This window comes from Oncorhynchus gorbuscha, linkage group LG22 (genome assembly GCF_021184085.1).
Source record: "Oncorhynchus gorbuscha isolate QuinsamMale2020 ecotype Even-year linkage group LG22, OgorEven_v1.0, whole genome shotgun sequence".
In the NCBI taxonomy this organism is placed as follows: Eukaryota; Metazoa; Chordata; class Actinopteri; order Salmoniformes; family Salmonidae; genus Oncorhynchus; species Oncorhynchus gorbuscha.
Window position 1 is genome coordinate 43,143,586 of NC_060194.1, and position 14,982 is coordinate 43,158,567.

At 44.4% G+C, this 14,982-nt stretch overlaps 1 protein-coding gene across 2 annotated transcripts in view; it reads right to left on the reverse strand.

The window, feature by feature from the left end:
- Positions 1-14,982, reverse strand: part of LOC124009324 (epidermal growth factor receptor substrate 15-like 1) — a 66,600-nt gene that overhangs the window by 29,664 nt on the left and 21,954 nt on the right. For both annotated transcript variants that reach the window (XM_046320992.1, XM_046320991.1), the window contains exons 16-19: positions 11,345-11,524; positions 10,617-10,740; positions 8,824-8,957; positions 8,268-8,340 (exon numbers count right to left, since the gene is read on the reverse strand). In XM_046320992.1, coding sequence (XP_046176948.1) covers positions 8,268-8,340; positions 8,824-8,957; positions 10,617-10,740; positions 11,345-11,524 — 511 coding nt within the window. The remainder of the gene's footprint in view (positions 1-8,267; positions 8,341-8,823; positions 8,958-10,616; positions 10,741-11,344; positions 11,525-14,982) is intronic.

A 14,982-nucleotide genomic window follows, 5' to 3' on the forward strand; every position in this document is an offset into this window, starting at 1 on the left:
AGCACTGATCTGGGTTACTGTGAGCAGCACTGATATGGGTTACTGTGAGCAGCACTGTGGTGGGTTACAGTGAGCAGCACTGTGGTGGGTTACAGTGAGCAGCACTGTGGTGGGTTACAGTGAGCAGCACTGTGGTGGGTTACAGTGAGCAGCACTGTGGTGGGTTACAGTGAGCAGCACTGTGGTGGGTTACTGTGAGCAGCACTGTGGTGGGTTACTGTGAGCAGCACTGTGGTGGGTTACTGTGAGCAGCACTGTGGTGGGTTACTGTGAGCAGCACTGTGGTGGGTTACTGTGAGCAGCACTGTGGTGGGTTACTGTGAGCAGCACTGTGGTGGGTTACTGTGAGCAGCACTCTGGTGGGTTACTGTGAGCAGCACTCTGGTGGGTTACTGTGAGCAGCACTCTGGTGGGTTACTGTGAGCAGCACTCTGGTGGGTTACTGTGAGCAGCACTCTGGTGGGTTACTGTGAGCAGCACTGTGGTGGGTTACTGTGAGCAGCACTGTGGTGGGTTACTGTGAGCAGCACTGTGGTGGGTTACTGTGAGCAGCACTGTGGTGGGTTACTGTGAGCAGCACTGTGGTGGGTTACTGTGAGCAGCACTCTGGTGGGTTACTGTGAGCAGCACTCTGGTGGGTTACTGTGAGCAGCACTCTGGTGGGTTACTGTGAGCAGCACTCTGGTGGGTTACTGTGAGCAGCACTCTGGTGGGTTACTGTGAGCAGCACTCTGGTGGGTTACTGTGAGCAGCACTCTGGTGGGTTACTGTGAGCAGCACTCTGGTGGGTTACTGTGAGCAGCACTCTGGTGGGTTACTGTGAGCAGCACTCTGGTGGGTTACTGTGAGCAGCACTCTGGTGGGTTACTGTGAGCAGCACTCTGGTGGGTTACTGTGAGCAGCACTCTGGTGGGTTACTGTGAGCAGCACTCTGGTGGGTTACTGTGAGCAGCACTCTGGTGGGTTACTGTGAGCAGCACTCTGGTGGGTTACTGTGAGCAGCACTCTGGTGGGTTACTGTGAGCAGCACTCTGGTGGGTTACTGTGAGCAGCACTCTGGTGGGTTACTGTGAGCAGCACTCTGGTGGGTTACTGTGAGCAGCACTCTGGTGGGTTACTGTGAGCAGCACTCTGGTGGGTTACTGTGAGCAGCACTCTGGTGGGTTACTGTGAGCAGCACTCTGGTGGGTTACTGTGAGCAGCACTCTGGTGGGTTACTGTGAGCAGCACTCTGGTGGGTTACTGTGAGCAGCACTCTGGTGGGTTACTGTGAGCAGCACTCTGGTGGGTTACTGTGAGCAGCACTCTGGTGGGTTACTGTGAGCAGCACTCTGGTGGGTGGGTTACTGTGAGCAGCACTCTGGTGGGTGGGTTACTGTGAGCAGCACTCTGGTGGGTTACTGTGAGCAGCACTCTGGTGGGTTACTGTGAGCAGCACTCTGGTGGGTTACTGTGAGCAGCACTCTGGTGGGTTACTGTGAGCAGCACTCTGGTGGGTTACTGTGAGCAGCACTCTGGTGGGTTACTGTGAGCAGCACTCTGGTGGGTTACTGTGAGCAGCACTCTGGTGGGTTACTGTGAGCAGCACTGATCTGGGTGACTGTGAGCAGCACTGATCTGGGTGACTGTGAGCAGCACTGATCTGGGTTACTGTGAGCAGCACTGTGGTGGGTTACTGTGAGCAGCACTGTGGTGGGTTACTGTGAGCAGCACTGTGGTGGGTTACTGTGAGCAGCACTGTGGTGGGTTACTGTGAGCAGCACTGAGGCGGGTTACTGTGAGCAGCACTGAGCTGGGTTACTGTGAGCAGCACTGTGCTGGGTTACTGTGAGCAGCACTGAGATGGGTTACTGTGAGCAGCACTGAGATGGGTTACTGTGAGCAGCACTGTGGTGGGTTACTGTGAGCAGCACTGTGGTGGGTTACTGTGAGCAGCACTGTGGTGGGTTACTGTGAGCAGCACTGTGGCAGGTTACTGTGAGCAGCACTGAGCTGGGTTACTGTGAGCAGCACTGAGCTGGGTTACTGTGAGCAGCACTGAGCTGGGTTACTGTGAGCAGTACTGAGCTGGGTTACTGTGAGCAGTACTGAGCTGGGTTACTGTGAGCAGCACTGTGGTGGGTTACTGTGAGCAGCACTGAGCTGGGTTACTGTGAGCAGCACTGAGCTGGGTTACCGTGAGCAGCACTGAGCTGGGTTACCGTGAGCAGCACTGTGGTGGGTTACCGTGAGCAGCACTGTGGTGGGTTACCGTGAGCAGCACTGAGCTGGGTTACCGTGAGCAGCACTGAGCTGGGTTACTGTGAGCAGCACTGAGCTGGGTTACTGTGAGCAGCACTGAGCTGGGTTACCGTGAGAAGCACTGTGATGGTTTTCAAACACTGTGGTATGCCTTTTTGACTTAACAAATACATTTCCAACTGTAGGTTTCAAAAAAAGAAATAAACCATTGTAACAAAATATTTGTTTGTTGGGTCGTTCCACCTCAAATTGCACAAGAAAAAGGACTGACCCCCACCATCTCAAATGGTTCTGAAATCGTTTCTGTAGTTAGTACAACACCAGTCTCAAAGTCAACAGTGAAGAGGCGACTCCGGGATGCTGGTCTTCACAGAAAAAGTAATATCTCAGACTGGCCAATAAAAATAAAAGATTAAGATGGGCAAAAGAACACAGACACTGTGCATATCTTATCTTCTGTGGATGAGTAGCAGGCAGTTGAATTTGGGAATGCAGTTCATCCAGATGTGAAAATACTGCCCCGTCACCAAGAAGTTCATGGTGTAAATGACTATTGTAGCTGGAAACAGCAGATTTTTAAAAATGGAATATCACCATAGGCATATTAATAATAATAATAATAATATATGCCATTTAGCAGACGCTTTTATCCAAAGCGACTAGTAGATTTGGATAGAAAACACTCTGAAGTTTCTAAAACTATTTGAATCATGTCTGTGAGTATAACAGAACCCCGAGGACAAACCATTCAGATTTTTTTTTGAGGTCACTCTTTTCAATGGGAATCCAGATTTCTAAGGGACCTTCTTGCAGTTCCTATTGCTTCCACTGGATGTCAACAGTCTTTAGAAATTGGTTGAGGTTATTTTTTATTTTACCTTTATTTAACTAGGCAAGTCAGTTAAGAACAAATTCTTATTTTCAATGACGGCCTAGGAACAGCCTGTTCAGGGGCAGAACGACAGATTTGTACCTTGACAAGCTCGGGGATTTGAACTTGCAACCTTTCGGTTATTAGTCCAACGCTCTAACCACGAGGCTACCCGGCTACCCTACCCTGCCCTTATTCCGTTGTGTAATGAAGAAGTACGGCCATCTTGAACGAGGGTCACTTGAAGTGTACTGTTAGATAGAGGCGCGTGACCAGAAAGCTACAGTTTGTTTTACTCCTGTATTGAACACAGATCATCCCGTCTTCAATTTGAGTGATTATTTACATTAAAAAATACCTAAAGTTGTATTACAAAAGTAGTTTGAAATGTAACTTGAGAGATATTTTGTAGTCACGTTGCGCAAGTTGGAACCGGTGTTGTTCTGGATCAAATGTGACATTTTGAATATATATCGGCGGAATTAATCGAACAAAAGGACCAGTTGTGAGGTTTATGGGACATATTGGAGTGCCAACAAAAGAAGCTTGTCAAAGGTAAGGCATGAATACTTCTGCGTTTTGTGTCGCGCCTGCAGGGTTGAAATATGGTTTCTCTCTCTGTTTACGGAGGTGCTATCCTCAGATAATAGCATCGTTTGCTTTCGCCGGAAAGCCTTTTTGAAATCTGACATGTTGACTGGATTCACAACATGTGTAGCTTTAATTTGCTATCTTGCATGTGTGATTTAATGAAAGTTTGATTTTTATAGTAATTCATTTGAATTTGGCGCTCTGCATTCTCTCTGGCTTTTGGCCAGGTGGGACATTAGCGTCCCACATATCCCAGAGAGGTTAACAATGTCTACACTGTATTTCTGATCAAATTGATGTTATTTTAAAACGGACAAAAAAATGCAAAAACAAGGGGGATTGGAAGTGATGCAGACAATTTCACTGATGGAAGCTACAATCTATCTGCAATATTAAAGCTGATCTACCACCTAAAATATGTTTAAATAATAAACTCCAAGCGAGCTGTCATGTGCCTTTTACTGAGGAGTGGTCATCTCCCTGACCAAGACTGAGGCCCTTCTCCTCTGATTGCTCAGTTTGGCCGGGCGGCAAGCTCTAAGATTGATGAAATCCAATGTGTTCTTGGGGACCTTCAATGGAGCAGAAATTTGTTGGTACCCTTCCCCATATCTGTGCCTCGACAGAATCCTGTCTCGGAGCTCTACGGACAATTCCTTCGACCTCATGGCTTGGTTTTTGTTCTGACATGCACTGTCAATTGTGGGAACTTATATAGACAGGTGTGTGCCTTTCCAAATCATGTCTAATTAATTGAATTTACCGTAGGAGGACTCCAAATCAAGTTGTAGGAACATCAAGGACGATCAATGGAAACAGGATGCACCTGAGATCAATTTCGGTTCTCGTAGCAAAGGATCTAAACACTTATGTAAATAAGGTATTTCTGTTTTAATTTTTTTTATAAATTTGCACAAATTTATAAAATTCTGTTTTCGCTTTGTCATCATGGGGCATTGTGTGTAGATTAATCTATTTTAGAATAAGCTATAAAAAAAAGTCAAGGGGTCTGAATGCCTTCCGAATGCACTGTAATTTGATCTCTGAGAAATTAAGTTAATTAACTGCACCCAAATTGGCCATTTTAAATTTACAGGATTCAGATAATATTCAAACAATATAGTACCCAACATCCGAGATGGACCAAACTTTGTCCTACCAATGAGGAAGACGTGAGGAATCCCATTTTTTTGGTCAAAAGCCACCCACGGACCATCCACATCCTATGCAAATCCCAACCCAACAACCAGTATACAGTATCAGTTCTCTATGAAGTAGTATGAAGCTGTGGCTTGGAGTATTGCTTCTCTATACTATGTAATGTATTCCATGTGAACCTGGTGACAACCCTAATAAAATAATAAATTGCATGACAGTTTTATGTTTTTCAATAAAATTCTCAGGAAAAACCTCTATGTATTAAGATGAGTGACATTTACAATTAAACCCAACCCAACCCAATACCATAACAATTGAAAAACACTAAACAGTGTGTTTGAGACTTCTACCATTGAAGACCACAACAGTAGCTAATCCAGACCTTTCTGGAAGGGAATAAGCCACACACAAAGGCGGTCGTTTCCTGGACACTGATTAAGCGTAAAATAAGGTCAAACTGAATTGCTTCATGAAGGAGTGGCTTGAATTGTGAGGATGACCACACAATTTATTTTCATCATGAGCCAAATCTATTCGTTTTCTACCCAAAATTGCTTAGGAAACGTTGTGATCTATTTAATAAACACAAGAGACCAGCAAAATTGATAAGAGTGTGCCGGTATATCAGGAACAGTGGCATCTAGCGGCCAAAACCTGGTACTTTCACACTACTTTATGGTAAATAATGCAAGCAACATAAATGACTAATTTCTCTGAACAGTGGGAAAAAAACACATATTATGAAGAAGCAATACTCCAAGCATCAGCTTCATACTACTTGTCAAACATAGAGAACTGATACTGTATACTGGTTGATGGGATGGGATTGGCGTGGGGTGTGGGGGGTTCGGTGGGTGGTTTTTGACCATCTCTTGGAGATTTCTAATGTCTGATTCATTGGTGGGAAGAAGTTTGGTCCAAATCAGATTTTGGGTTCTATATTTATTGAATATTATCCGAATCCTATAAATTTTAATAGCCAATTTAGGTGCAATAAATTTGCTTAATGTCAGAAATAAAATTAATTTACAACAAAATAATGTTTTAGGAATGCAAATTGTACCTGATTCTGACTATAGAAACAATTTCTGAATATTCTGAGATGGTGGGTGTCATGGCGTCTGAAATGGCATGAAACGACTCTGTTGTGACTTGAGAATGTGTGTGACGATAAAGGGGCAGTATGACGTGTGTTACACAGTGTTTTCCTTCTCGTGGCATAGCTCTAAGTTTCCCCCACAGTGTGTCCCTTATTCCTGTGGAGGGGTGTCGTTTCACTGGTGCGTAGGAGTGTCAGCCCAAACTTAACACAACTTCCTCCTCTCTCAGTGACTGAGGCATAGAGGCTCGCAGTTCAATAGCGGAGGATGAATGGAATGAACAGGGGAGGAGGAGAGGAGGAGAGGGGGGGGTGAGAGAAGGGGGAGGAGGAGAGGGGGAGGAGGAAGAGAGGAGGGGAGGAGAGGAGGGAAGGAGGAGAGGGGGAGGGGGAAAGAGGAGGGGGGGAGGAGAGGAGGGAGGGGGGGCGAGGAGGGGAGGAGGAGGAGGAGAGGAGGGGAGGAGGAGGAGAGGAGGGAAGGAGGAGAGGGGGAGGGGGAAAGAGGAGGGGGGGAGGAGAGGAGGTGGAGAGGAGGGGGGAGGAGAGGAGGTGGAGAGGAGGGAAGGAGGATAGGGGGAGGGGGAAAGAGGAGGGGGAGGAGAGGAGGGAGGAGGAAGAGAGGAGGGGAGGAGGAGGAGGGAAGGAGGAGAGGGGAGGGGGAAAGAGGAGGGGGGGGAGAGGAGGGAAGGAGGAGAGGGGAGGGGGAAAGAGGAGGGGGGAGGAGAGGAGGGAGGGGGGCGAGGAGGAGGAGAGGGGGATGAGAGGGGGTGGGGTATTGAAGAGCTGAACTGGTTAAAGCAGGGGTGTGAGTGTTCTGGTGTTCGTTTTCAGACAAAAACACACACAGACACACATTTTCTGTTATGTTTGGCCTACACTGCAACTCCTGTTTTTCCAAGGTTATTTTTAGTTGGCCAGCAGTTAAATGCGTAGGTAGCCTACTAAATATAGACCTCCGCCACAGGAAAATATGAAGTTACAATGAGTTTTAAGTTGTATTCCACAAACTAATGCCCAGAAATAAAGTCTAAATGTGCAGGAACACGTCACCTGGGCAGCAGTGAATGAGGGCTTTTATTCAGAAGTCTATCACAACTTTCCCTTTCTCTTAACGACATACAGATAGATGTATCTCAGCGATATACATACAGATAGATGTATCTCAGCGATATACATACAGATAGACGTATCTCAGCGATATACATACAGATAGACGTATCTCAGCGATATACATACAGATAGACGTATCTCAGCGATATACATACAGATAGACGTATCTCAGCGATATACATACAGATAGACGTATCTCAGCGATATACATACAGATAGACGTATCTCAGCGATATACAGATAGACGTATCTCAGCGATATACAGATAGACGTATCTCAGCGATATACAGATAGACGTATCTCAGCGATATACAGATAGACGTATCTCAGCGATATACAGATAGACGTATCTCAGCGATATACAGATAGACGTATCTCAGCGATATACAGATAGACGTATCTCAGCGATATACAGATAGACGTATCTCAGCGATATACAGATAGACGTATCTCAGCGATATACAGATAGACGTATCTCAGCGATATACAGATAGACGTATCTCAGCGATATACAGATAGACGTATCTCAGCGATATACAGATAGACGTATCTCAGCGATATACAGATAGACGTATCTCAGCGATATACAGATAGACGTATCTCAGCGATATACAGATAGACGTATCTCAGCGATATACAGATAGATGTATCTCAGCGATATACAGATAGGAGATTGATTCTCCTTTTCTGCTTCTAAATCTTGTGAAATTCAGAGTACTTAATGACCTGGTTGTAAATGTTCTCTGACATAGCAGAAAACAAATATTTTGATAGCCGCTGCTTTTTGAAAGACACAGAACATTATCTTCACAACTGATAGGCTGCTGAGAAGTCAGAAAACGTTTTCTCTCGTCTTTGTTGTTGTTTTTTACTCTAAATGTCACTTGCAGCTGAAGTATCTGGAGTGCAACTACACTGACTAAAAACAGTCATTCAAATGTAGATACAAGAGTGGGAGTGTAACTACACTGACTAAAAACAGTCATTCAAATGTAGATACAAGAGTGGGAGTGTAACTACACTGACTAAAAACAGTCATTCAAATGTAGATACAAAAGTGAGTGAGTGAGTGAGTGAGTGAGTGAGTGAGTGAGTGAGTGAGTGAGTGAGTGAGTGAGTGAGTGAGTGAGTGAGTGAGTGAGTGAGTGAGAGTGTGAGTGTGTGTAAAAGAGGTTGTGTATTGCAGAGGTGAGGTACCTGTAGGCTTGGGGCTGGGCCGGGGGCTGTGGGAGGTTAAGAGATTCCTGCTACCCGACAGACTGCCACCAGGCTGAGACACAGACAGGAAGAGAAACACCACTAAGATCAATTCCATCCAGATACTTTCATTCAACTAAATACAGGATGTAATTTCAATACCAATATATTCAATAAATATGAACAAAATTACACACAATATAATGTAAGCAATAAGACCAATATACCACAGCTAAGGGCTGATCTTAGTCACGACGCAACGCGGAGTGCCTGGATACAGGCCTTAGCCGTGGTATATTGTCCATATACCACAAACCCCCGAGGTGCCTTATTGCTATTATAAACTATTTACCAACATAATTAGAACAGTAAAAATACCCGTGGTATACGTTTTGTCATACCCGTGGTATACGGTCTGATATACCACGTTTGTCAGCCAATCAGCATTCAGGGCTCGACCCACCCAGCTTATAATTCAATATAAATGTATTCAAATATGACATACTGTAAATAAATTACCATAGAAAATAATATATTAAATAATAACATGTATTACCTTGATGGGGGGAGTAGGTTTTCTACTGAAGGGATCTGCTGAGGCAAACACATCGGTCGTTTTCTTGAAGAAGTCTGAGGAAGCACCCTTGAATGGATCACTCTCTTTGAAGGGATCATCGGCTTCAAATGGATCTGAGAGGATTGAGACAAAATGTGACGAAGATCCTTGTGGATGGAAACATTTGTCATTAACGGTGGTAATATGGAGCATATACCACATGGAGGCCTTTCTGTTCTGTTCAGGTGTAATTCATTAGCCAAGCACGTGGAGGCCTTTCTGTTCTGTTCAGGTGTAATTCATTAGCCAAGCACGTGGAGGCCTTTCTGTTCTGTTCAGGTGTAATTCATTAGCCAAGCACGTGGAGGCCTTTCTGTTCTGTTCAGGTATACTTCATGATACCTACACGTACGCTACGGTCACAAGACGCAGGCCTCCTAATTGTCCCTAGAATTTCGAAGCAAACAGCTGGAGGTAGGGCTTTCTCCTATAGAGCTCAATTTTTATGGAACTGTCTGCCTACCCATGTCAGAGACGCAAACTCGGTCTCAACCTTTAAGTCTTTACTGAAGACTCATCTCTTCAGTGGGTCATATGATTGAGTGTAGTCTGGCCAAGGAGTGGGAAGGTGAACGGAAAGGCTCTGGAGCAACAAACCGCCCTTGCTGTCTCTGCCTGGCCGGTTCCCCTCTTTCCACTGGGATTCTCTGCCTCTAACCCTATTACAGGGGCTGAGTCACTGGCTTACTGGGGCTCTCTCATACCGTCCCTGGGAGGGGTGCGTCACCTGAGTGGGTTGAGTCACTGATGTGGTCATCCCGTCTGGGTTGGCGCCCCCCCCCCCCCCTTGGGTTGTGCCGTGGCAGAGATCTTTGTGGGCTATACTCGGCCTTGTCTCAGGATGGTAAGTTGGAGGTTGAAGATATCCCTCTAGTGGTGTGGGGGCTGTGCTTTGGCAAAGTGGGTGGGGTTATATCCTTCCTGTTTGGCCCTGTCCGGGGCTGTCCTCGGATGGGGCCACAGTGTCTCCTGACCCCTCCGGTCTCAGCCTCCAGTATTTATGCTGCAGTAGTTTATGTGTCGGGGGGCTAGGGTCAGTTTGTTATATCTGGAGTACTTCTCCTGTCCTATTCGGTGTCCTGTGTGAATTTAAGTGTGCTCTCTCTAATTCTCTCTTTCTTTCTCTCGGAGGAGGACCTGGGACCATGCCTCAGGACTACCTGACATGATGACTCCTTGCTGTCCCCAGTCCACCTGGCCGTGCTGCTGCTCCAGTTTCAACTGTTCTGCCTTATTATTACTGGATCATGCTGGTCATTTATGAACATTTGAACATCTTGGCCATGTTCTGTTATAATCTCCACCCGGCACAGCCAGAAGAGGACTGGCCACCCCACATAGCCTGGTTCCTCTCTAGGTTTCTTCCTAGATTTTGGCCTTTCTAGGGAGTTTTTCCTAGCCACTGTGCTTCTACACCTGCATTGCTTGCTGTTTGGGGTTTTAGCCTGGGTTTCTGTACAGCACTTTGAGATATCAGTTGATGTACGAAGGGCTATATAAATAAATTTGATTTGATTTGATGAGCCAAGCACATGGAGGCCTTTCTGTTCTGTTCAGGTGTACTTCATTAGCCAAGCACATGTGCTTATGACCACACACTTTTCTCTAAAGGAATAGAACCTCATAGCCTCTGGAACATACAGTCCTGGGCCATGGAATTACAATCATTCCAGAATTGTTCCAACAATATTTTGCATAAACATTCATTTGGTATAATATATTTATAAAGTTACCTTTGAAGGGGTCTGATTTGAAGGGGTCCTCTGTCTGGAAGGGGTCTGCTGCAGGAAGGGGTTCTGGTGTTGATTTGTTGCTGCTGAACATGGCTATCCTCGATTTGAAAGAGTCCTCCTGATTCTGGGGGACAAAATATTCAGATTTGCTCAACCTCAAAATCTTTTCCATTTCCATTCAAATCAACTGGATTGCCAGTTGGGACAACAACGTTGGGACAACAACGTTGGGACAACAACGCTTTACCAAGCGGAACTGAACGTAGACGCTTCTTCTTGTAATCTCTAACATAATGAACATTGAATAAAAAGGTATCAAGTCTGTCAGGTGTGAGCCACAGGAAGTGAGGTCACACTAAACACAGTGAGAGCTCCACATGAATAGCTGGGTATATAATATACACTGAGCGTAGAAAACATTAAGAACACCTTCCCAATATTGAGTTGCTTAAAAATCCTTCTTTAACCTGTCTCCTCCCCTGATTGAAGTGTCATGGAAAAAGCCAGTTAGATTATTAATGTTTTGTACTCTCAGTGTATATTAAAGTATAGGCAAGCTCTTTCCAGTCTTTGGTCGTCTTTATTAAGCCACTACTTAGCTAAATGTTTTGCAACGGAAAACAAAAATAAGCATTTCTTATTCAGGTAGTCACTCCCCATTTCAAATCAGTTTTATTCCATTTGATGCCTAATGAACACGGCCCTGGTATCATGACAACACTACTCACCCTGGCGCCAAATTCTCCGTTCTCCCTCTCTGAGAATCCTACTTCGCTCATGTCTGCCAGGTTGGTCATGCTGCCAGCATGAGTCTGGCTGTGGCTTCCGTTCAGAGCGTTGTTGTATTGCTCTATAGTCTTAGTCACCTCCTGTTGACTGTCCTGGATCTGAGAAAGCTTACTACGAGCCTAAAGGGATAAAGGGATGTCAGTGAGTCTCCAGTAACACCGGTAGTTCTAGTTAAACTCCATTTGACCGTTTAGTCTCAGTAACAAGGCTTGATGCTGCTGATAGCAATTTTGGTGTGTTTCTAATAACTAACTGCCTGGTACTCAGCACTCTATTGTCCCTGTCATCACTGACATCAATACAAATGTAACGGAACATCGAAATCAAGCACTTCATGAGAGCCCATGAGCTCATGTTGCACAACATTTCTATTGGCTACGCAATTGTGGGAGAAAACACAGTGATGGCCTCTAATAAAAAGAGGAGGATCCCATCATTTTTCTTTAGGCTAGGCCTACTATATTTATTTATCATCTCTGCTAATATTAATCACATTGCTTCACTTTACAACAGAAGTATAGCCTACCTAGCTGGCATGAATATAAACCACTGGAAAGGCGTCTTACATTCGCTATTTAAGTGCATAGATGACATGTATAATCCCCCTGTTATGAGACAAGCGCATGATAATGGTCCATTCTAAATCAAAATTAATTTCACACATATATTATTTAAACAAGATTAAATTAAGAATAGTCTAATAGGCTAATACTGTCACCTATCACTTGTGAATGGCGTATTATCACTTGTGAATGGCGTATTATCACTTGTGAATGGCGTATTATCATTTGTGAATAGCGGATGCCTTTGTAATTTTTTTTGCAACTATTTAAAATCATAGTGGCATACCTCATGTAAACTAGCCCATAGGCCTATATGTTTTGATAAGGTTTGTATAACAACTAAAGTGTCCAAATAACTTCTTAAAATGAAGCCCATTATTAATCCGCTTTACAACCGGTGTAGACTGGTATACATTACCAGCGTGTGAGTTTCAAGATTAGAGGAGTATCATTTACACCATAAAATAGCACCTTTATAATAAAGCATTACACCATAAAATAGCACCTTTATAATAAAGCATTACACCATAAAATAGCACCATTATAATAAAGCATAAATTGCATTTGCGGTCATTTGAGGAAGGTGTTTTCACGCTAATTGATTGCATTTTGGAACATTTTAGTCATTTAGCAGATGCTCGTTTCCAGAGCGACTTACAGGAGCAATTAGGGTCAAGTGCTTTGCTCAAGAGCACATCGGCACATTTCCACCTAAGTTGTCTCGGGGATTCGAACCAGCGACCTTTCAGTTACTGGCCCAACGCTCTTAACCACTAGACCACCTGCCGCCCCTTAAATAAATAATGTGAATAAATAGCCTGATAGTTGATCATATATCAAGCTGAACGTTCTGATTGGTTGAGTCAGCCTCATTGCATAGACATGTGTTTTGTTGACGATAGTAGTTGTATTAATTTGAGATCCATCACATCCCACAAATGTCCCAGACTACGTTTGAATTATTTATTTCTCACACAGAAGGACGAGTTGACCGATAGAAAATGTCAACTTTTGTACTATGGGGGATAGTAGATGAACATAGGCTGCTGCTTTCGCTGGTCGTTAGGCCTACTCATCTTGTTGGCTGACAAAAGGTAAATGTAGACAGTTCAACATGTGCCTCGGAATACGATAAGAAGAACGCGCGCTGTTGCATCCCTGATGTGTCTTTCTTAACTTGTAGCCTACTTCAGAGCGGAGATGCCTGTGAGAAGGACCGGATCACGTGACGGACATTGGCTAATAAGAATTGAGATGTCTGAGAGAACCATGCGAGTGAGAGGTGGTTCGGAGAACCTGAGATCCTCAAAACGTTCGACAGCTGCACCATCGAGAGCATCCTGACTGGTTGCATCACTGCCTGGTACGGCAATTGCTCGGCCTCCAACCACAAGGCATTACAGAGGGAAGTGCAAACGGCCCAGTACATCACTGGGGCTAAGCTGCCTGCCATCCAGGACCTCTACACCAGGTGGTGTCAGAGGAAGGCCCAAATAATTGTCAAAAACCCCAGCCACCCCAGTCGTAGACTGTTCTCTCTCAACTACCACATGTCAAGCGGTACCGGAGTGCCAAGTCTAGGACAAAAAGGCTTCTCAACAGTTTTTACTCCAAAGCCATAAGACTCCTGAACAGGTAATCAAATGGCTACTTGGACTATCTGCATTGTGTCCCACCACCCTCCACCCCCTCTTTTACACTACTGCTACTCTCTGTTCATTATATATGCATAGTCACTTTAACCATATCTACATACTACCTCAATCAGCCTGACCAATCGGTGTATGCATGTAGCCTCGCTACTTTTATAGCCTCGCTACTTTTATAGCCTCGCTACTGTGTATAGCCTCTCTACTGTATATATCCTGTCTTTTTACTGTTGTTTTTATTTCTTTACTTACCTATTGTTCACCTAATAACTTTTCTGAACTATTGGTTAGAGCCTGTATGTAAGCATTTCACTGTAAGGTCTACCTACACCTGTTGTATTCAGCATTTCACTGTAAGGTCTACTACACCTGTTGTATTCAGCATTTCACTGTAAGGTCTACCTACACCTGTTGTATTCAGCATTTCACTGTAAGGTCTACCACACCTGTTGTATTCAGCATTTCACTGTAAGGTCTACTACACCTGTTGTATTCAGCATTTCACTGTAAGGTCTACTACACCTGTTGTATTCAGCATTTCACTGTAAGGTCTACCTACACCTGTTGTATTCAGCATTTCACTGTAAGGTCTACTACACCTGTTGTATTCAGCATTTCACTGTAAGGTCTACCTACACCTGTTGTATTCAGCATTTCACTGTAAGGTCTACCTACACCTGTTGTATTCAGCATTTCACTGTAAGGTCTACTACACCTGTTGTATTCAGCATTTCACTGTAAGGTCTACCTACACCTGTTGTATTCAGCATTTCACTGTAAGGTCTACCTACACCTGTTGTATTCAGCGCACGTGACAAATAAACTTTGATTTGATAAGGGAATAATAATTATTCATATTCAGCCCAAGAGCACAACGACCACTGGCCACAAAAGGAATGGGCTTTTTCAGGGGGCCTTACGGCAACACAAGCGGGATGCCAACGGGAAATTGGAGCCATTATCAAGTGCTTGTCAAATTGTGAATGAGAGACTGATGAAGTGTGTACAGCCTGTGCAAAAACAAAACAAAGCAGAGATCATGCTTTTCGTGAAACTTTTTTCAAGTCATCATTTAAGTCGCATTACGCAGCATTAGAATGTAATAAACATCAAGACATATAGCCCAACGTGTGTATCACAACTAACATGGCATAAACAACTCAACTCAGCATATAGGAGTTCCTGTTCCTTTGTTAACTGCTCAACACGTGTTCACTCCCTCGGAAATCATTTGAAGAAAATATCCGTTCTATTTTATTCAGCTTTGTTCAATTGTATTCTTCATTCTATAAAATAATGCCATGGAATTCTAAGCAACTATTGTCTGCTAAAAGCACCTGGTGTAGCCCACGGCCATATGGCCCA